Source organism: Sinocyclocheilus grahami, unplaced genomic scaffold, assembly GCF_001515645.1.
Source record: "Sinocyclocheilus grahami isolate Dianchi unplaced genomic scaffold, SAMN03320097.WGS_v1.1 scaffold1330.1, whole genome shotgun sequence".
In the NCBI taxonomy this organism is placed as follows: Eukaryota; Metazoa; Chordata; class Actinopteri; order Cypriniformes; family Cyprinidae; genus Sinocyclocheilus; species Sinocyclocheilus grahami.
In genome coordinates this window covers 420,777-444,525 of record NW_015506509.1, presented here as the reverse complement: position 1 = coordinate 444,525, position 23,749 = coordinate 420,777, and the positions used below count along the sequence as shown (strand labels likewise).

Sequence of the window (23,749 nt, the reverse complement as noted above, 5' to 3'; positions counted from 1 at the left end):
TTTCTCCTCATGGTTTTGGAGGAGCTGGCGTGTAAGCCAGAGCACACTCAAAAAGCTAAAGAAGCATGATTAAAAAGCATAGCTCAAAGCTATGACTAAAAAGCCGCATGGCTAAAAGTGATGACTTGAAAGCACATGACTAAAAAGCAGGCAAAAACTAAAAAGCTGGGAAAAGGAAAAACAGGGGAGAGAGAGAAGAGCGTGATTTGATGGTGTCCTGAGTATTTAAACTGGGCTTTTGGACACATCCCAAATGGTGTTTTGACCAATTAGACGCTGTCTTTGCTAGGGGGTTGTATATTTCTCCTCCCAATTCATAAATCAAATGTTATCTTATCAGTCACATGGTCCGAGTTTTTCCCGCTCTTGCAGAGTATATTTTTGGACATGATTTCTATAACAAGAATATGATACATTTGACAAAGAATTGATTGGAAGAAACGTTTCAAGCAAGAAGATTCAAACACACACATACTAAACATGAATGTGATCCTATAAACTATTCAATAGTTATTCAAAATACATACACAATAAATTATTAAGACCTGATAGTCTGATATGTGGGTTACATACATGATATGGAGTTATGAATAGAAATTATTAGTTGCTCACAAGTCCTTTTGGTGTCATTTAGATGCATATTTACATGGAAATGCAGTTTCTGTGCCATTCTCTGAACATAAGGACATGTTCTGTGAAGACCAGAGGTTAAGAGGTCTCTCATAAGGAATTTCAGTCTATTCTCTGTCGTCGAGGTGGGGGAAGTCAATCCAAAGGGCTTGTGATTGCTATCACTGGTTTCCATGTGATGGTCACGCTGTGCATCTCTTTTGACCATTAATCTTGATTACTTGCCCCCAAAATTGACAATCTCCTTGGAATTGAACAAAATTCCATAGGAAGCTGAAAAAATAAAAAAAAATCAAAGCTGCTAGTTGGTTCAGGCTTGTGGCGCCAGGATCTGATTTACGAACATCCTGTGTCTTGGGCCTCTGTGGAATTTGGCTCCTCGTGTTTCAACTGTTCTTTATCAAATCTTAAATTGTCTGATTCGGTCTGATACCCTACACATATATAGGTAGAGGCTCTTACAGAAACCTCTCCTGCCTCATTCTTATCAGAAACTGAGAAACAAAATAATTGCAACACCGTAAATGATGATAGCGGAATTTACATACAGTTTCTTGCTATCACTGGTTTCCATGTGATGGTCACGCTGTGCATCTCTTTTGACCATTAATCTTGATTACTTGCCCCCAAAATTGACAATCTCCTTGGAATTGAACAAAATTCCATAGGAAGCTGAAAAAATAAAAAAAAATCAAAGCTGCTAGTTGGTTCAGGCTTGTGGCGCCAGGATCTGATTTACGAACATCCTGTGTCTTGGGCCTCTGTGGAATTTGGCTCCTCGTGTTTCAACTGTTCTTTATCAAATCTTAAATTGTCTGATTCAGTCTGATACCCTACAGCTGTGTGTGTGCACTTTGGATGGATTAAATGCAGAGCACTAATTCCAAGTATGGGTCACCATACTTGGCCACATGTCACGTCACTTTCACTTTCACTTTACCTGCCATATTAACATGTGTTGAGGTATAGTTTAAAATAAAGTTGATCAAATTGATGGATGATTCTTACGGTTGGTTGTTTTGTCTCATTATTGCCGTTCTAGTCATCTTCCTCTGCAGTAATAATACTCTTTGAGTTTGCTGTCTCTCAGGGTCAGAGCTTTTAGGAATCTGTGATAATGTGAAGAGTCTTTCAGAGGGTTTTCGTGTATAACACTTTCTGCAGGAGCACTTTAATTATTACTCAGTGGACAGCGCTTTGGGCCACCTGGTCTTCTCGGTGAAGTATGATGTGATTGGAGACCAGGAGCACCTTCGACTGTTGCTTAGGTACTTCAAACAAACACTCTTGACTATTCCCAGATGAAAAATGTATTGCTTTGATGTTTTGAACTCTGTTTTTCATTAAAACTTTTGTTGCAGATGTTCCTCCTGAAATACCTTAGGAGATATATAAAAGTAAATTGCTGATATACAGTTTTGTAAAAGTATAGAGCCAATCTCAGGTCTCAGAACAGACACCTCATTCCCTTGTAATGCTACTTCCTTATATTCGATTTACAAATCCTTTTTGCTACCTCAATTGATATCCAGGTCAAGAAATTGAATTGGAATTTAAAAGATACTTTCAATTCAGTTCTGAATGGTGCACAACCCTGTCGCAGACACTTTTCTTTTTAAAGAAACATTCATGTCCACACTCTCCTGTCAAATATTCTCTCATTGTTCATTTTCGAAGATGTTCTGACTTAAGTGCTCTAAATGGCCAGCAGAAACACAAGGGCACATCTATTCTTTATAACCTAAAACCTGTCTCGAAGCCCTTTAATGATGGGGATGGGAAAAAGAGACAGTGTACATGTCAGAGAGAGGTTGATCTGTAAAGCCTCTCTTTTATAAAGGGATCTCTTCAGGGACTCTTTGAATGTTGTGTATTGGCTGCAAGATAATTGACAAGGGCACCTGTGAATGCTGGAGTGATTCACATGGCTACTTTTTGATAGTTGAACTACCATTGATCTCTCTCTCTCTCTCCCTCTCTCTCTCTCTCTCTCTCTCTCTCTGTGTCATTGTCTTTTCTGCTAAATATAACATTTACATAACTTTAATGCATTTAGCAGACACTTTTATGCAAAGCGACTTACAATAGAGTAACATAAGCAATTTGTCTCAGACGAATTAGCTGAGAATGTGTTTGTGAAGTACAGTGGAGTCTAGTTTGGTTATAGTGGTACTATCTGTCTTTTAACTGTAGGTCAAAGTTTAAAACCTACCATGATGTGATACCAATTTCTTGTCTGACCGAGTTCCCTAATGTTGTCCAGATGGCGAAGGTAGGACATTAACATAAATAGTTGAGCAAAGAAGAATTTTGCATTGCTGTCAGTGGATTAAAAAAAATTATAATAATCCAATCAATTGCATGACATGTGGATGAATTCAGTTAAAATTATATTTATTTTTTTGCAATTATACATATTATACATTAAATTAATTTATTTTAAATTATTTGCATATATCAATGTTTGCTGAGAAAACTTCAATGCAAAAACTGACTTTAAAGTTAATTTATTTTATCCCCATGAGGAAAATTTAATTTTTTATAATTAATTTGCACTAAATGAATATGGTAAATTGACAGCCTTTAGTAATCATATGCAATTATTTGATTAGAAATGTGTAAGTGAGATTAATCATACATTTTTTTGTCTTTTTTTAAGCTTGTCTGTGAAGAGGTGAATGTGGACAGATTTTATCCTGTCTTATACCCAAAGGTAAGCTGGAACAGAAACATCAAAAACGAATGAACAAGTCATGTAAATTTCTTTCACTGACCCTCATTTGTAACCCATTTACAGGCATCTAGACTTATTGTGATCTTTGATGAGCATGTCATCAACAACAACTTCAAGTTTGGAGTCGTCTACCAGAAATTTGCACAGGTTAACTCACCTTTATGAGTTTTTCATTCTTGGTTTGCTTAATTTATATTAATTATGAACTGAAAATGTTCTCTTTTTTCAGACATCAGAAGAGGAGCTATTCGGAAACAATGAGGAAAGTCCAGCTTTTGTTGAGTTTCTGGAGTTCTTGGGAGAGAAGATTGAACTTCATGATTTTAAAGGGTATAGATCTACAGTATTTAGCATGAACAGTACCCAAGTAGGACATTTTTCCTGGTCCTGGAACAACAATCCTATCTACCATTCACATTTTAGGGTTAGGTGGAGAGCTAGGGTGAATCTCACAAAACATATCAAGAACATAAAAAAACAAACAAAGAACATTTCACCTCAAAAGGAAAAACTATAGTGCAACAATAAGAAATATGTTCATAATACAACATACAAAATCATAAAAATATACTTAATTTTTATGCAGAATTTGATTTGTTTTTTTTTTGTTTTAATGTTTAATTTAATAAGAATTGTAATCTGGTGTCTGGCCTAAGGAAATTATGCTGTTTGGTAAAACTAATGGCTATTTTTTATTTTCTTTTCTTATTATTTTATTTTATTTCTGCACATTATCATCCACAATCAATAATCATAAATATGAAAAGTATGAAGATTTTGTGTGGGCCTACTCATAACTACATAAACAAATGTCTAGGCATGAACAAAATGTTTATTTATTTATGAGTAGGCCCATACAAAATCGTCATACATTATTATTATTTTTTTTTAATTTGGTCACACTTAGAACAAACCTGTTTTCGGTATATTACCAGTCAGAGACAAAATTAAAAGAAAAACTGTATGAAACAATAAGGAGTGTTCTTTATTGGCATGAAAGTAATATACCTCACAAACTGATATAATAGTGTTGATTCTGTTCGAGTCCACAAATATACATTTTTCAATGGCATGATCTATTTTAGTTTTCAGTTCAGGTTTCTGTTCTGGCCGGTCTGTTCGAAGAAGTGAATCTTAAATCAGTTGTACAGACCTTACGGACAGCTTCCTCTTATTACTTCACAGTTTTGTTGTCTTGGTATGGTTTAATTGCAGCTGCAGAGGAAGAGGCATATAGGAAATGACATTGTGGCTATAGTGTTCCAAGAAGAAAATACACCATTTGTACCCGATATGATTGCATCAAATTTCCTTCACGCTTACATAGTGGTGCAAGTGGAGAACGCCTGCACTGATAACGTCCTTTATAAGGTAATTAATCTTGTTTGAATCTTTCAGAATGAAGCTTGAGCCATGGATTAATGTGATTAATGTATTTATTATAGCAATGCTTCACATGCTTGATTGTTTGTTTTGATTCAGTTCTGAAGTCGTTTTTTTTCTTCTCTGCACATTGATGATTTCCAATATAGCAAAACAACTTGTTAAACAATGTGCTTGAGACTTTTTTTTTTTGGAAGCTTTCCTGATATCTGTCATGATTTCTTTTGTGATATTATAGGTATCTGTGACGGCAAGAGATGATGTGCCTTTCTTTGGACCTGCCCTCCCAGACCCAGCTGTCTTTAAAAAGGTATATCTTTTCAGCCTGCATTTATGTAATTCAACTAGTTCCACATGGAATCTTTTGCCCTGGATCTCAGAATTGGAACAGCTGTTTTTTTTTAAATTCTACACATCCTTCAACTATGGTGATAGAATTGTTGCATAATTCCGAATAAATAGATTATGATCCACAAATAAATGTAAAGAGATTGACAACAATTAAACATATTGACAGATAAATACAATGAGATCCACAAATAAATCTTAGAATTTCACAAACGTGAATTAAATTCCCAAATAAATAAAATGATATTTGCTAACAAAAAACATATTCATATATATTTTTATGTCACAAACACAACTTTGCCTGCCATTCATTTGTGAATCGCGTCTTGTGCATTTGTAGATTGTTGCACGCATTTGTGTATTACTCGCTGTGCATTTGTGAATGGCTTTCTGTATCTAATTTAGTCTTTGTTCATTATGTTTTGTTTAGAGTGCAGAGTTTCATGAGTTCCTCTTGACCAAACTCATCAATGCTGAATATTCCTGCTATAAAGCGGAGAAGTTTGCCAAGCTGGAGGTGAGAAGGGCATACAGGGCATACACGCATGTGTTTGTGTTTGTATTTGTGTGGGAGCATCTGCATGCATACTACATTAAAATGTCTTTGTTCTCCAGGAGAGGACACGTTTTGCTCTGCTGGAGACTTTATATGAGGAGCTGGATTTGAACAGCCAGTCCATGATAGGACTGGGAGGAGACGATGACAAACTGGAGAATGGAGGAGGCGGCGGCGGCGGCTTCTTTGAGTCTTTCAAGGTAGAATCCATTTGAATCTCTTTAGTAATATAGGTTTGTATTTGTTTAAATAATTACTGACAAAATGATGCTTATACAGTATATGACAAAATAGTTCTGGTGAATGGCAGAGATGACTTTTTCAATTTGCATACTGTCCATCCTATATATGAGATTAGAATTATTGCATCCCAAATTGTAGTATGCTAAAAAGAGTGTGATATTAAAGTATGATTTATGCAGTATACTGTATATGTTTTAAATACACTTTTTTAAATGTTTTTGAAAGAAGTCTCATGTGATCACTAAGGCTGCATTTATTTGATCACATGCATTAATATTGTTTTCTATTTAAATATATTTTTCAAAAAATTTAGTTTTAGTAATTTAGTTTATTCATGTGATGAAAAACTGAATTTTCAGCATCATTACTCCAGTTTTCAGAGTCACATGATGCTTCAGAAATCATTTTTAATATGCTGATTTGGTGCTCAAGAAACATTTCTTATTGAAGATAGTTGTGCTGCTTAATATTTTTGTGGAAACCATGATCATTTTCTAGGATTCTTAATCTTTGGTAAATCGAAAGACAAACAAACAAACAAAAACAGCTTTAATTTGAAATATAAATGTCATAACTGTCACTTTGATCAATTTAATTAATTATTGCTAAATAAAAGTATTAATTTTTTGCAAAAAAAAACTAGTTTTACTGGCACCAGCCTTTTGAACTGTAGTGTATTTAAACAGTATGCATTATAGAACAATTCAATGTTTTAAACAGCAGTATGCTACAGTTTTGATATAATTTTATGTTAAAACATTGTATCCATGTCAATTAATCAATTAAATCTAGTAATAGAAAAAAGTGCACTGTAAGTAGATGTACATTACATTATGGGATACACATGCTTACATTTTGCACATTTTGGCAAATATAGAAAGTGACCTGGTGTTCTTTGCATATTGAAATTTTTGGAAATCTTTTAGCATACTAGTCCAATCTTAACCACTTTCACGGTTTTACTGTCCTTCACTCTCCCTAGCCCTCCTGGTTCTCATATAAGCAGTTGTAGTGTCCTCTAGTGTTGCGTTGCAGTGATGCAGTGCATTGTTTTTCTCTTTCCAGCGAGTAATCCGCAATAGAAGTCAGTCTATGGATGCCATGGGTCTCAGCAACAAAAAACCACACACCGTCTCCACAAGCCACAGCGGAAGCTTTACACACAACCCCTCAGACACCCCCAAAACACCCGGCACTGTGAGTATGAATGCACTTGTGGAGGTCAGCTGACCTTAAATTGTTAAAAAGACACAACAACTTGCTAAAAAAATTAATGCAGACTGTCACGAGAAGCCCCAAAACAATGCGGCAGCTTTAGTTTGTGCCAGTCTGCATGCCCTCTGATCCCTCAGACTGGTGGAGTCACAGCTGGCATCCGTCGTGCCCTGCGAGTGGGTTTGACCTTTGAGTGCTTGTGTCATCATGGCACATCTGTGAGGCTTGTGCTGATGGTACACCAGGTCTTCTCCTGCCATTTCTGATCTTCATCATTTCACCATTACAAAAGAACAAAAAACTGATTTGTAATCAGCTCTTATGATCTATTTGGATGGTGGTCAGTGGAACAGATGGGGCTCTCCACAAGTGACCGTCCCATCTCCATTGCTATGACAACAAGTGCAACAGCAATAACTGAGAGAACCTCTCATGACAGGCTGACATAACAGCCTATTAGTCATCCGAATGTACTATCAAAATCTGACCCAAATGTGATTTCTCCATAGTCCTTGATTATTCCTGGAAAAAGCCCAACCCGTAAGAAATCTGGTCCATTCAGTTCCAGGAGGAGCAGCGCCATTGGGATTGAGAACATACAAGAGGTTCAGGAGAGAAGGTGGGAAAAACAGACAATGTAGGACAGCTTTTTCTGTTAGTATTTGAAGCCATTTTATTACAAGGTTTTGAACAAACATGGGTTGTTAGTTTATTCAAAAATACATGAAAGCGCAATTCATACAGACATAGATTTTTGTGTGTTTTTGAAAAATGTCAAAGTGGCAATTCTGTCTTAATAACAAAGAACAAAAGGCATAAATTCTTGTTTAGCATAATCTATTACATTTCATTAAAAGTAAGAAAACATTTTGTTGTCTTGTGACAGGAAAACCATATAAAGAAATATAACAAAGATTAGAATCTAATTAGTGTGTATTAAGTTTAGTAAGTATCTGAAAAATAAGTATCTGTTTATTTCAGGTTAATTAAATGTCAAATATGAAAAATGTAGTTCTGAAAACAATAGTTAAGATGAGTTAATCATTATGTTCCAGCAGTCGAGAGGTGTCCCCTAGTCCACAGAGGACATCTGATGGTGTACACACCACTCAGGACCTCAGATTAGACAACTCATCCACTCAGAGCTCCCCTGAGATGCAAATCACTAAGATTGGGTGAGCACCAATGAAAACACTGACATTATTTGCCTGTAATCACGCTCTAATGCAAGGTCCTCCTGTAAACTGCATATGGATGTTCAGTTTTTCATATAATCAGATTTTTACATTCCAGGAAAGGTGTCTATGATCATGTGAAGTAATTGTTTTTATTTACGTTTTAATATTAGTTTTGCTATTTTTATATTTTTGAAAGAAGTCTCTTATGCTCACCAAGTCTGCAATTATTTGATCATAAATACAGTAAAAACAGTAATATTTAGAAATATTATTACCATTTAAAATAAATGTTTTTGTAAGTTAATATATTTAAAAAATATAATTTATTCCTGTGACGCAAAGCTGAATTTTCAGCATCATTACTCCAGTCTTCAGTGTCACATTATCCTTCAGAAATTATTCTAATACGCTGATTTGCCGCTCAAGAAGCACTTATTATCAATGTTGAAAAAAGTTGTGCTGCTTAATATTTTTCTTAAAAAAAACAAACAAACTGAAATACATTTTTTTTTTCAAAACTTTTTGATGAATGAAATGTTCAAAAGAACATCATTTGAAATAGATTTTTTTGTAACCTTGTAAAATCTTTACTGTCACTTTTGATCAATTTGATGATCAAAAGTTAATTTTCCCCGAATACAGGTATTCATTTTAAAAAAACAAACAAACTGAAATACATTTTTTTTCCCAAAACTTTTTGATGAATGAAATGTTCAAAAGAACATCATTTGAAATAGATTTTTTTGTAACCTTGTAAAATCTTTACTGTCACTTTTGATCAATTTGATGATCAAAAGTTAATTTTCCCCGAATACAGGTATTCATTTATTTCCAAAAAAAGACCCCATACTTTGTAACAGTAGTACATGTGCATCAAAAACATATTTCCTTTGCAAATTAATACTGTTGCACTAGTACTAGTACTATAATACACTGGGTTTTATACTCTTTATTTTTGTCTCATTATTTGTATATGTAATATGCTCAAAGTTGAATAACATGTTCATGTGTAGTAAGTAAATAGCCTAACCTGAGGTTAGGTGTCTTGTTCAAAGGGAGCAATAGTTAGTTGCTCACGGGCCGCTCCTTGTTAGGTTCAGACCTATTATTACCCTCTACATAAAACCACTCCTAGCGATCAAAAGTTAATTTTCCCCGAATACAGGTATTCATTTATTTCCAAAAAAGACCCCATACTTTGTAACAGTAGTGCAAGTGCATCAAAAACATATTTCCTTTGCAAATTAATACTGTTGCACTAGTACTAGTACTATAATGCACTGGGTTTTATACTCTTTATTTTTGTCTCATTATTTGTATATGTAATATGCTCAAAGTTGAATAACATGTTCATGTGTAGTAAGTAAATAGCCTAACCTGAGGTTAGGTGTCTTGTTCAAAGGGAGCAATAGTTAGTTGCTCACGGGCCGCTCCTTGTTAGGTTCAGACCTATTATTACCCTCTACATAAAACCACTCCTAGCAGCGAATAATAGATATTTGCTTTGCCATATTTGAGTTCAAATGTTACTAGTTTGTTAATGAGCTATTAGTAAAACAATTACTTTGAACTTGAGAAATTACACCTGCAATTACTGACAATGAATATGGCTAGTGCTATCATAACGTACTCCATTATCATTATGAAATAGCAAAATACAGCCCAAACAGCAACTTTGGATCACCTGGACAGAGCAGCTAGTGCAAATAAATCAATCTAATGTGGGTAGTTTCCAGGTGCAAAGGTCAAAAAGTGAGCAGCTTTTGCTTTTAATGTGCAGCTGATGTGTGATACAGTAAATTAAATGCGTGTGAATTCAAAAGTGAATCAAATATACCTCAACCAACAATATTAAATCAAAAAGAACATGCATCTAATCTTTGACCATACGCATTTAATGGTGATTAGTTAAAGGAGTGGTTCACCCCAAAATGACACATTTACTTACCCTAAGCCCTTTTAAGACGTTGATGAGTTACAAAAAAAACAAATTTGGAGAAATTTTCAGCAAATTTTAATTTTTGGGCGAACTATTCTAGTCTTTCAGGTTGATTTGATCTCATATATGTGCCTATGTGTGTGTGTGTGTGTGTGTGTGTGTGTGTGTGTGTTTGTAGTTCGGCCCTGTGCTGTCGAGCTCCCTCTATCCCGGAGTCTCAGGATCTGTCTCGCTCCTCATCCAATGCCAGTAGCTTCACAAGCGTGGTGGAAGAGAATGAGCAAGAACATGAAGTGGCAGAGGACTACGACACCGGACTGGTGTGGTCACATACACCTGACTCGTCACTGATCAATGCATGACTCGTACTTTACTTAAAAGATCACTACATTGTGATCAAATTGTTGTCACTGGATAACATTCTAATGTATTCATACAAACTGACAGGCAGAGAAAATCACCTGTTTTTAAACGCCCATACTATTCGCAGGCAAATGCATACAGGCGTAATGGAATTTGCATTTAACTGTCTGAACAGAAGTATCAATACACCTGTATAATTTGACAAGACTAACTGGTTCTGTTGTTTGCGTATGTTTTTCATTTTTCTGGAACACAGGAGAGCCTGTCTTCAGCCGGTACGCCTCACAAACGAGATTCATTTACCTACAGCGGCATGTGGTTGGAAGACGGCTCTGGTACTGCTAGTCAGAGCAGCTCACACGGTGAGACAGAACAAACATTTCTCCTCCCAACAACCCAAGCAAATATTTATTATATTCAAAGGATTACGTAATGAAAATTAATGTGTTTGACTGTTAGATTTTTGTGCGTGTAAAATGCTCCATTGAGGAGGCCAGAAAAATGTTGTGCTCTAATTTATTTCATCACGAATATTATGCAGTTTACCCATCTTAAAGGATTAGTTCACTTCCAGAATAAACATTTCCTGATAATTTACTCACTCCCATGTCATCGCGAAGAGATTAAGGTTTTTGAGGAAAACATTCCAGGATTTTTCTCCATATAATGGACTTCAATGGTGGCCAACAGGCTGAAGTTCCAAATTGGAATCATTTTCTTAAAATAAAAAATACAAATATACGTACTTTTTAACCACAAATGCTTGTCTTGCACTAGCTCGACTTCACGCATTACGTAGTCATGTTGAAAAGGTTTTAGAAAATGACTGATCGTTTCGCTAGATAAGACCCCTATTCCTCGGCTGGCATTATGTAGAGCCCTTTGAAGCTGCATTGAAATTCAGCCCATTGGCCACCATTGAAGTCCATTATATGGACTCAAAAACCTTAATTTCTTTGCGACTGCAGAAAGAAAGACTTGAACATCTTGGATGACATGAGGGTGAGTAAATTATCTTATTTTACAACCCTATAGCTTCATCATTAGCATTAGCATCCCTGTAGCTCAAACAGTAGAGCTGACAATGCCATGGTCATGTGTTTGTTTCCCAGAGAAAAAGACATCTGCCAAATAAATAATGTACATGATATGTTTCCTGATAGGTAACAGTAGCAAAAAAGATCATATGAGATATGATGAATCACAAACAAAATACACCACTGACAGACCAACAACCTTCATACTGTGATATTAACTTGTGTGCTCATTTTACTTTAAGAGATTTCACTCAGAAGTTAGATCAATTAAATAGGAAAACATTGGAGATCTGTTTTTAACCTGTTGCACCCATAATTAACTATTAAAGAAATTTTTTTTGCAGCTGTACTTCAATCTGTGTAGTATGAGCAAATATTGCCTCATAAAAACTAAGGGAATATACATGATGAAATTAAGACAAGGCCCACAATAGAGCCAGTGTTATTTTAGTATTATTGATATACTGCTTTAGTATTTATTCATATTTTGAATTAGCTTTTATTTTTATATTTTCAGTTTTCATTTGAATTTGTTTCAGTTGTTGTAATTTTTTTATCTCGTTTCACAATAGGTCCCTTGCGACAGCAATCTGAACCTCGTCCAAAAACAGAAAGACAACACTCGGTAAGAAATGTGCTTGCCATAAGAACATGCTAGTCACAAAAATGCCGTTTTTATAGTCCTACAGGCAGAGCAGAATAAAAATGTCCCGTAAAGAGGGTGGAAGATGATTATGAACCTTGACTAATGTTATAAGTGAATTTCAGCAAAAAACTAAACTGATAGAATGTTCGATTCCAACACTTTAAAGTCATAGCATGACTGTTTCTCTCTGTAGCTGTATAATTGCTCTTGAACATCATATCTAATGTAGTTTTTCTTTGTATTTGTTTTGTTCTGTGTGTGTTTGTCCTGCACAGAACTGCTAGCTGTCCTGTAGGCTGTAGATGACTTCATGGATGTCCATCAACAGGTTAGGAACAGCAAAAATGTGGATTATATCTGTTTTGATATATTTATTGGGCTTATATGGCTGTCTCGTTTGATTATATTTATACCTCTTAAAGACCTAGTTTTATCCCTTTATGATTTTTATGTTAAGGTAGTTGTACTGATATTTGCAGTGTAGCATGACATTCAGAAAATTACATTACAAATCAAAAGTTTGGGGTCAGTAAGATATTTAAAGTGCCCCTATTATGGATTTTTGAAAATGTACCTTTCATGCAGTGTGTAACACAGCTCTAAGTGAATGAAAACATCCTGCAAAGCTTTAAATCTGAAAGTGCACCGTGTATAAAGTTATTGTCTCTCAAAAGAAATAGTCAACTCTGAATCATTGAAACGAGTCGTTTTTAAAACAAATCCCAAGCCATTTCATGTTGACGTAGACATGAAATATTAGCATATTGCCCGCCCGCTTGTTGGTCTTTTCGCGTTGGCCTCAAGCGGCAACCTCCCGCTCTCTCGCGTGAAGCCAACACGGAAGTGACTTAAACTGTAATTCATCAACTGGCCGCTAGAGGCTGGCTGCAAAAGGGAGTCAATCCCATAGACTCCCCGTGTTAAAATGCCCAACTTTACAGCAGAAAAAAACATGTTTACAGCCTGGTTCAAAAAATTATTTTGGTCTATATAGCAAATTTTGTCCTTCATGACAACTGTGAGGGGGGTGAATTTTTTTATAACTCATCCATTTAAATTATATTAAGCCTTAAAGTTCTGCATAATTAAGGGCGTGGCCACTTGAGTGACAGGTGGATTGCCGCTGCTGTCACCACCGTCGAGCTAGGTGGGCGTGGCTTCAGCAACCTGCTCCCGCCTCTTTGCCCATTTTCGATTATCCGGGAGTGATGTGCGGTGACGCGCTGCCAAGATGGCGACGGCTGCCTCCGCCCACTTTTGAGCTTCAAAAACACTCTTCAGAAATCTACGGGTGACATCATGGACACTACGTCCATGTTTTTATACAGTCATTGGTTGGCCTGAATAAAAAAAAATACAAACTCTTTGCCACTAGGTGCCACTTTTGGCATGGTAAAATAGCTGTTTCCCCGGTAACGCTGTAAACAAAGCAGCACTGTGCTCACAAACGCTGCTTTATCAGGCATTACAGGCAGGATGAAATGGAAATGAGACCAATCGGACCAATCACCGCAGATTAGCGTCACGCAAAGGAGGGGTTTGGAAAAATGAATCGTTTGGGAGTCGTTGAGCAAATAAGGTATAAATAAATGCATATTATAAGACAATAGAAGTGTTTTTTGACCTTGCATGCATGACAACCTGTTGTTGGGGACTCCCAAAACCAAAATATCAACCTTTCATTACCCATAAATAATAGGGGCACTTTAAGAATGAAACTGATACTTTCGATTCAGCAAGGATCTATTACATCGATCAAAAGTGACAGTAAAGAATCCTAAAAAAGTATCAAGGTTTTCACAAAAATATTAAGCAACACGGCTTTTTTCAACATTGATAATAATAAGAAATGCTTCTTGAGCAGCACATCAGCATATTAGACTGATTCTGAATGATTGTGTGACACTGAAGACTGTAATGTATGATGTAATGATGCTGAAAATTCAGCTTTGAATGTCATCACAGAAATACATTACATTTTAAAATATATTAAAACAGATAACAGTTCTTTTAAATTGTAATAACATTTCAACGTTCACTGTATTTTTATTTAAAGAAATGCAGCCTTGGTGAGAGGATGAGACTTTTCAAAAAACATTAAACAGTCTTACCAACCCTAAACTTTTGAACTGTATATACAGTATATGCATTTATGTATAAATATCATTCTCCTCATCAATCATTAATTATGTGTTATTTTCAGCATTTTCATAAGCAGCCCTCTGCAGCGGACACTAGACGTGCTCACAAGAGTTCCTGTAGAGACACGGATGTGAAGGGGATTGAACTGCTAGTTCCAGCCCCGCGGCATACAGTTGGGCAAGTGTGCATCAGAATATCAGCGTGCTCTTTTAAGGACTCAACCCGTTTATCTTCTATCATGTGGCTGTTGGTCTGTAGACACAATAGCAAACCTGCCTGGCTTGTGCTGAAGGCTGGTACACGTCTAGAAGAACAGAAAAGAGCTGCCAGCTGGCAATGAATCACGCATGATTGTGGCCTTATCATAGGCTGCTTTCTTTCTTTCTTTCTTTCTTTCTTTCTTTCTTTCTTTTCCAACTGTAGCTCTCATTGTGTGGGTTTGGGTTTTATTTGTCATATTTATTTATTTATTGAGGCTCACTGTGGTGAGTAGATCTTTTAGTGACGGGGGTGGGAAGCAGTCACCAGCTTTCGGCATCTTTAAGAAAAACAAATGAGGTTAAACTTAAACCCATCAGGTGAACCCACAAAGTAATACACATCTATGTGTGGTTCTGTTTTGTTTCCTTTTGTGTCATGATGTAATGATGCTGAAAATGAATATAGGTAAATGTTAAATGTTGTATTTCAGTGTATCTTCTGGTGTCGAGCACCCAAGCCATTTCCGAATCCCGTCCAATAAATGAAGCGTAGGCATTATAATTTATGATGAATAGATCAGGTGTGATATGCTGTATACTTTTCAAATATTATTTATTAAGATTATGCTGTTTTACCAATCAACATATTTTTGTAAGGCCACAGCTGTTTGTGGTAAAACTGACGTGTGTAAACTGTACACTAATGTAGTAGCCTCATGTTTTTAAAGCTAGCTGTGCAGATTAAAACATCAGTGTCTCTCAAGTCAGATATATTGAAGTCCTGAAGACATTTGAGCTTATATGACATGTGAGCAATATGAATGTAAAACTGCAGACACACATGATAGTGGATATGGATTATGGAATACACTAGGTCGGAATATATTGATCAGATGCTTTGTTCAATAGCAAATGTTGGGCATTTTATTTTGTTTTCAAACACAAATGCACATTTTATTCATGTTTTTTGGCGAACAAAACTGCCCATTTTAGATCATATAATAAATTTAGTTTTTAAATATAGTACTATGGTGTTAATGCTATCCGTTAGCATTACCATTCATCTCATTGATATATGGGATACAGACTTTTTTTCAGCTAATGACTTGAGCTAATCTACTCTCATAAAATGAAACATTTGCAATTCATGTTGTTTGCAAAAACATTTGTCACTTTACAGCTCCTTAAAATACTATGGTATTTACTGTTTATGATGCATATTTCAAAGAATACCATGGTATTACCATTATAGAAGAAACATGGCATTACCAGTTTCATGTCCAGAAACATGAAAATACCTTGGTACTTTTTTTGTAAGACTAATATCCCAATTTGCTTCTTGTTTGAAGAGGTAGTCAAATTTTCTGGGAGATTTAGGCTTATAAATAATGCTGTTTGGGTGCTTTCAGGGGTGATCCTTTTAAAACAGTTCATGGAAAAGGGAAAAATATTTTTGGTTGGCTTAAGCCATACGTTCGCTGTGTCAGAGCCCCAAGTCTCTGCTGATTGGCCGAACTGTACATAATGCGTTTGCACATGTTAGAGCCATTAAGCACAAACTCATTCCAAAAACACTGACTGCTTTCTGCAAGTGATTGTTCTCCTTTACAAGTGCTTATTATGCTACTTTATTAAATGTTTCACTGTAAATAAGACTTTCTTCTTTTTTTGTAATAAAACAAAAGAAATCGTGTTTAATAAAGATCAGAGGGGTCATGAAATGTTTATTTATTGCTGTAATGTACATTATGGAAAAAATTTACACCCAAGACAAACTCAAATCAAATTCTCAGTCATTATTAGTAAGGCAACACAGAATGAACATTCATAGTTATAAAAACCCAGTACAGACTTTGTGAACTTTTTTTTTACTTTTGTTGTTAGAAAAGATAAACAACAGGTCTCTAAATGGTTAACATTATTTTAAACCACTTTTCAAAGCATTATGTATAATTGTAAGCCCTTAATTTTTTTTTTAGAAATCCTGAAGCAGCACCACTGCAGCCTGAGGAGGAACTATACTGCTAAAACAAGGCCTGATTATCAGAGGAAAGTTATAAGAATTTTACGAAGTACTAAAAACTGTTGTCTCCTCACACTCATGTTGTTTCATAAGTGCACGATTTGCTCTCTTCTTCAAGTTGCATTTACTGAAAAAGTTGGATTTTCATCAAAGAATAGGCACTTACATTTCTGTCTGTCCCTCATGGAAAGCCGTTATATGAATTCAGAACACATTGCATAGTGATATGAATGATTTTTGGGGATTTCGCATTCGTTTTTGGGAGCTTGACAGCACTTTATCATTATATGGAAAAGAGCTGCTTGAACAACATGAGGGTGAGTAAATCATGAGAGAATTTCCATTTATCCGATTAGTATTTTGCTCTATGAATTGCTTATTTCTAGACTTAATAGGCACTTGACAGGTCTAGTCTCTCTCTCTCTCACAGCTCTAGGTTCCACCATTTGAAAGGGGACGGCTCTCGAAGAACGTTGGAACCGCAGTGAACTTCACCCAGCAGTTTGTGGTACGGGGTCAAGTCATCAATGAAGGTACATTTGAGGCCCAGAGGCTCCAGAAGAGAACACGCCTCCGTCTCCAGAGCACACCTGCCATTCACCTTCGGCCCAAACGGTTTTGGGATGCCCAGCTGATCCCCCAACACGATCATGTTCACCTGAGGGTAAATACAGGTAATGCATCAAAACAAAGGTCAATGTAATGGGAAAACTATAATAGCAGATTCCTCAAGTAGCTTAATATTCCTGATTGTAGAATATGAATGGGTATTTGGTAGGATAGGTTAATGATGCTTTACATTACGCTATGCACTGGTTTCAAGATTGATAATGGCAATTAATGTTTCTTAAGCAGCAAATCAGCATATTAGAATGATTTCTGAAGGATCATGTGACATTGAAGACTGGAGAAATGATGCTGAAAATTCATCATAGCAATAAAATTACATTTTAAAATGTATTGAAATACAAAACATTTGTTTTAAAATGTAATGTGCTGTACCATGTCGGGATAGTAAGCCACTGCCCTGGGGTACGTTTTCTCTTCTAACACTTTAAACAGGATGGGCAAATCAATGATGTCCTCATCATCCAACCCCAGCTCTTTCTTCAGCACGTCCCTGTTCCAGTCAATACAGTTCTGAGTGAAAGATTAGAAGATGCCAGCATTATTCTTTCCCATAAAAAAGACAGATCTGTCAAATCTGGCTACAAAAATATCTAGATACTGTTTGGACGCAAAACGCATCTTAATGCATACACCTCCACAGGTTTGAGTGTGTTTGGGGTCATGATCCAGGGAGAAACATGAAATACCACTTTATCTGTAAAGACTGGAGTTTCAGGGAAATCCTTTAAGAAAATAATAACAACAAATGTAATTAGTATTTAGAGGTTATAAGAGAATGATATTACCCCAAAAAACTAATTTTATAGAAGAGTGTTGTAATGTAACTTTTATTACAAGACTGGAGTAGTTCTTGCAGTAAGTAAAAGAACAGAATGTTGTATGTCCTCCAGGTTGCATGAGAGATCAGATCAGACTAACCTTGCCACAGGGCTCTAGTAGACTGAGGTTGATGGTGATGAGCCCATCAAAGTCTCTATCAGGGAAATGAAGACCCTCTACAAAGAATTCCAGTTCAGTTTTGCCTCCTAGATAGGGCACTTTCTGTGTCAGCATGTCCGTTCCCACCACCATTATATAATCTTTCAGGAACAACTTCAGGAGTTTATGCTCTGGTAAGAAAGAAAGAGGACCCATTCAGTAAAGTACTGATGTTCCTTTATAATGCATCAGTTTTTGCTTCTAATTGAATTAAGTGTGTCTGTGTGTATCTACATATATTTCAATTTAAATGAAATAACTAATAACTAAGACAGGCTACAAAATTTTAAAGTTCATAATAAACACAAGCTCCAAAAAGTAAAAAAAAAAAAACTCAAAATGTATACTGAAAACATTTTTTGTATATTATATAAAATATTGTATTATTCACTCACTCCACACATTGTCTTTCTGTACATTTGTCTGAGGTCTGAAGACTCTCACGCTCTCTGAAGTGGTCTGTGAGATGTGCATGGTCAGTTTATAGCCTTCAGGAAGTTCAGCTGGGCCGTTGGTGCGCAGGATCATCTTGGACATGTCCTGCAAATCTGCCATCAAAACACATTTAGATAATTCTCACTTCCTTTCCACAGCATGGCATTTGAGGAGTAGAGTCAGATGTTAACTAAGCTAACAGTTTAATATGCACCGAAAAATACACAATTAAGCGAAATTGTACATTTAATTTTATTTTTTTATGGATCTATTTTCTATGGATATTTATTAGTACTAAATAAACCAATTTGATTTAAATTTGAAAGGAAAAAAAAGTTTTACTGGACTTCCAATGTATTCTGTCCAAACAGGATTAATAATAAGGAAGCATGATTTTGCTTGCCTACGGTGCTTAAAAATGGTAAGTACACAACACACTGGGCTTTAGTACAAAGTCTGTTTACACTTAACAATCGTCTGCGGCGTTCCCATATCTGACACCAGACCTGCCCAGACTCACCCGAGACTTTACTGATCTCATCAACCTCACTGTCCAGTGTCTTCTTGTATGTGGACTCAGAGTCACAGTTGACCAGCAGAATTGCACCATGGCCATTAGGACCCCACTTCCACGATCCCTAGAGCCAAAATCCAATACCATCACACATTCTTCAAATAAAGTCTTCAATAGCTACAATAGCACTATGCTGTTGGAACACAGAAGAAGATACTTTGAAAGTCAATGGGGTTCAAGAAACATTGGACCCTATTATGGGAGCCTGTTTCCGCCACAGATTTAAAAAAAAAATGTAATTGCATCTTTTTATTTCACAATTCAGACTTTGTTTCTCACAATTCTGAAAATTGTAAACTCAGAATTCTGAGAAAAAAGTTGATATAAAATGACAATTCTGAGTTTTTTGTTGTAATTCTGAGTTATATCTTGCAATTCTGAGTCATTTCTTTTTTTCCCCACAGAATTCTGAGTTTACATCTCGCAATACAATTTTTTGTTTCCTCCACAGAATAAAAAACATTTATGACTTTTTTTCTTGCAATTGCAAGTTTATATCTCACAATTCTGATGTTTCTTCTTAGAATTGAGAGTTTATCTCTCTCAATTCTGAAAAAACGTAAACTGAGATATTACTCCGACATACAAGAAAGAAAAATATTCATCTAAACTAATTAATTTGATCAGACCTTTCAGCACCATCTCCAAGCCTGCAGCAATGAGCCAAAAACAAATCTCCCCAATAAAGATGATATTGAACAGATCGCAAGACTACCAGCAAACAAAGCTCACCTTGTTTGGATTGTTTTTCTCAACAACGCCGTCTCGGTCAGCATCTACGTCCAGAGATATCTCTGCAACAGAAGAGAGACATCATGAGGCTTGCTTGTTCCTTCACAGTCCCACCAGCATGAGGATGTTTACAGTTACAGCACAGACACGGTTTACATAAGCATTATTCATAAACACAGGCGTATGTCTCAAAATGAAAACATCGGAGCCGTACCAACAGCTGTTAGATGCAGCAGGGCATCCCCGAGAGCCTCCGTCTTCTCTCCATAGTACCTCACAGATAACTGAAACCGATCAGATGGAAACAAGCATTAGGTGGATCATTGTGACAATTATTGTGGCTTTTTTATTACTAGAGTGATTCATCACTGTAATGATTGCATACAAAATGTATTTCATTTATCTAGATTTCAAGCTGTCAGTGCTAGACAGTGCTGTGAAAGTGACGTGAGATCATGTCGACACATAAACCTAATAGACAAAGTTTCCTGCATAGACTAGTAACAGGGTTAACCACAGAGTGCGTGTGCATCAGAGTAACAAGACTGACGAGACAAGCGGTTTCCTGTCCGCAACTGTCGATTTCTTTCAGTTCTGTTTATTTTCTAAAGGACTATTATCTGCTTTAGTGCTAAGGTTGATCATACATCGAGAAACGTACCCAAGTGGAATCTGCCCACACAGCAATCCACAGAAAACCCCATCACATCCTCCTTTTAAATATCTGTGCTAGTTTGATGCTTTCAGATACTAGAGTCTAGTATTTCTGGCTCAGTTTCAAACATTTTATCTTGTTTAAATCCGTTCCACAGAATTTTCCTCCAAATGCGGAAAATTCCACAGATTCTTTCGGTGTTTGCTCTTAATGGAGGACAAAGGTGATTGGATGTGCTGTAGGTACCTTGCTGTCGTTTGCAGTCTTGCTGACTGCGTCCATGGTTACGATGAGGACCGAGTTTGGGGTGAGAGGGTACGGAACGGCGTTCCTGTCCTTGGCTTGGAGAGTGATCTTGTAATGCACATTTGGGCTGCATTTTATCGAGAAGAATTTGGACTGCGGTGGGGCACACCTGTAGAGAACACATGCATACACAGACACATTCTGAATTTATCTATTTCACTGTACACTCTTAAAAATAAAGGTGCTTCAAAAGGTTCTTTAAGCGATGCCATAGAAGAACCATTTTTGGTTCCACAAAGAAGCATTCAGTCAAAGGTTCTTTAAAGAACCATCTCTTTCTTGTGTTTCTGTAATCTGAAGAACCTTCTTTCGCCACAAAGAACCTTTTGTGAAACAGAAAGGTTCTTCAGATGTTAAAGGTTCTTTATGGAACCATTTAGACAAAAAGGTTCTTCTATGGCATCGTGAAGCACCTTTATTTTTAAGAGTGTAGGATATTGCCCAAAGGAACTGTATTGTACCATTTCAAACCAAATTGATTATTTTAAATAAACACAATCTTTGAAATATATGGGGTCAGTTATTTTTTTTTATACTTTTATTCAGCAGGGATACATTAAACTGATCAAAAGTAAATAAATGCTTTTCATTTGACCTTTCTTTTCCACAAAAAATATTAAGCAATATCATATTTCAACATTGATTATAATAGTACAGCGTATTAGAATGATTTCTGAAGGATCACGTGACAATGAAGACTAAAGTAATAATGCTGAAAATTCAGCTTTGACACCACAGGAATAAAAATGTACTCAAATATATTAAAATAGAAAACAGTTCTTTAAAATTGTAAATTGCAAACCCAATGGTAACAAAGCTGAGAGTTTGGTTTGGCAGCTTTATTCTTAAGGTTGTAACTTTTAAACCATGAGGACCAACATTTTCTGACATTCATTCATTTTTAAAAAGTAATTTAAAATGGATTTAAATGATTAGCTCAAGCATGTCACACCACTGACGACACTCTGGAACATGACATGTCACCAGCCCAAATGTCATAATTACTGCATTAGATAGTGGGTTATTTATAACAGATATATGATTCAATTCTATCTTCTAAGACAACAGGCGCTAGTCATGATGATGTTGCTGATGGATTGTCTATTTCAGTATGGGCTGATAAAAACAAAAAGGTCTTTTAAAAACCTAAAGAAAAGAGCTATTAGGAGGTTTGGAAAGCTATCAAAGACAATAGCCGACAGTGGCTTTTATAAACCGAAGCATTGAGACGGAGTTCAGTGATGAATTTAAATAATGTAGCAGCACAACAAGTGCATTCATGCACCTTTGGAATTGGAGCTGAAAGAAGAAATTCTTCAATCATCAACGCCCCATGAATTCTCCCAGCAAATATGCAGAACAAACAGATCAATTATGACAAACAGCTCGATATTTGCAAATATTGAAAACTCAGTTCATTCCAGAATGATGTTGCCAATGAATTGTTTAGAAACTTTACAAACAATAGACCATTTTAGCTATAAACCATGTTAGCAAAACTGTATTACATTCATATCATCTGCGTTATACTTCAGTTGTTGGTGTGGTGTGTATACATGCATCCTTTTTTAGTGACATTGTGTTTAGACAGACTGTTTGGGTTCGAGTCTGTAATGATGTGCTTGTCAAAATAATAATAGTAATTTTGAAATGAATCCTTTTATTTTCTATTTAAAGTTCCTTAAATAGGTTCCTTTGATCTAAATTAAACTCAGTTGTCAGACAGTAACATGCTTTAACCATTTGCTTGATTTTGTTTGAGAACTTTAGTTACTTGTATAGGAGTCAATTTGACACGGATCACAAACAATGTTGAAAAAATATATAAATCCTATTAGACAACTAGCAGGAATGCAGCATGTTTGTAGCATGTAAACACACATTTGATTTATGTTTTATATAATAATGTTGGCGACTGACAGTTTTGGTCACCATTCACTCATATGCAACGAAAGCGAATAGAGACTGCGTCTGTCAGATCCAAACAAACACTCTCTAACGTATCCTTTCGTTCTCCGCGGAAGAAATAAAGTCAAACGGGTTTTGAAACAACAACAGTGCGAGTAACTTAAATGATAAAGGGACTTTCGTTTTTGGGCGAACTGTCCCTTTAAATACGTCTTTCGCGCTATTAAAATCGACCGCGGTGTTTAATTCCCTTGAGCTCCGTACGTCGCGCGGTTTACAAACGCAAGAGCGCGTCCCGTGTGGCTGCCCCTTTAAAACGACGTTCTAATATCCATACGAGTCCATTCACATAATGCATGAAAAATACATTCGCCCACCTGTTTAAATTCACCGTCAACTCCGTTCCGAGCACATATGTCGTCCTTGTCGTTTTCTCGGTGTCAATTGTAAATGATCGTCGGGGCACCATGATTTGCAACGATGCGTCTTCCTTTCAAAGTGACTTTGACAATTTCGTTTAACCCTTTATGTACTTGAGATGCCACCGTGCCAAGTCAATTTGACACGGATCACAAACAATGTTGAAAAAATATATAAATCCTATTAGACAACTAGCAGGAATGCAGCACGTTTGTAGCATGTAAACACACATTTGATTTATGTTTTATATAATAATGTTGGCGACTGACAGTTTTGGTCACCATTCACTCATATGCAACGAAAGCGAATAGAGACTGCGTCTGTCAGATCCAAACAAACACTCTCTAACGTATCCTTTCGTTCTCCGCGGAAGAAATAAAGTCAAACGGGTTTTGAAACAACAACAGTGCGAGTAACTTAAATGATAAAGGGACTTTCGTTTTTGGGCGAACTGTCCCTTTAAATACGTCTTTC

At 36.2% G+C, this 23,749-nt stretch overlaps 1 protein-coding gene and 1 pseudogene across 1 annotated transcript; one reads left to right on the top strand and one right to left on the bottom strand.

Annotated features, from left to right (window-relative positions):
* Positions 1-15,594, top strand: part of LOC107569294 (rap1 GTPase-activating protein 1-like) — a 24,244-nt pseudogene extending 8,650 nt beyond the window's left edge.
* A 735-nt stretch (positions 15,595-16,329) lies between these two features.
* LOC107569291 (protein-arginine deiminase type-2-like) lies at positions 16,330-23,399 on the bottom strand. Its single transcript, XM_016255344.1, has 10 exons — positions 23,233-23,399; positions 20,888-21,056; positions 20,201-20,270; positions 19,987-20,048; positions 19,201-19,318; positions 18,641-18,793; positions 18,186-18,376; positions 17,882-17,989; positions 17,640-17,783; positions 16,330-17,295 (listed from the first exon to the last, which is right to left on the bottom strand). The coding sequence occupies exons 1-10, from the start codon at positions 23,322-23,324 to the stop codon at positions 17,062-17,064; spliced, it is 1,341 nt and encodes a 446-aa protein (XP_016110830.1). The 5' UTR covers positions 23,325-23,399; the 3' UTR covers positions 16,330-17,061.
* Positions 23,400-23,749: the final 350 nt, after the last annotated feature.

Excerpts from the sequence above, each read along its gene's own strand:
- LOC107569291 (XM_016255344.1), bottom strand. The coding sequence starts at position 23,324 with ATGGTGCCCCGACGATCATTTACAATTGACACCGAGAAAACGACAAGG. Across the intron at positions 20,049-20,200 it reads GCTGCATCTAACAGCTGTTG|AGATATCTCTGGACGTAGAT; the intron begins GTACGGCTCCGA and ends CTTCTGTTGCAG. Across the intron at positions 18,377-18,640 it reads ACAGAAAGACAATGTGTGGA|AGCATAAACTCCTGAAGTTG; the intron begins GTGAGTGAATAA and ends CTTTCTTACCAG.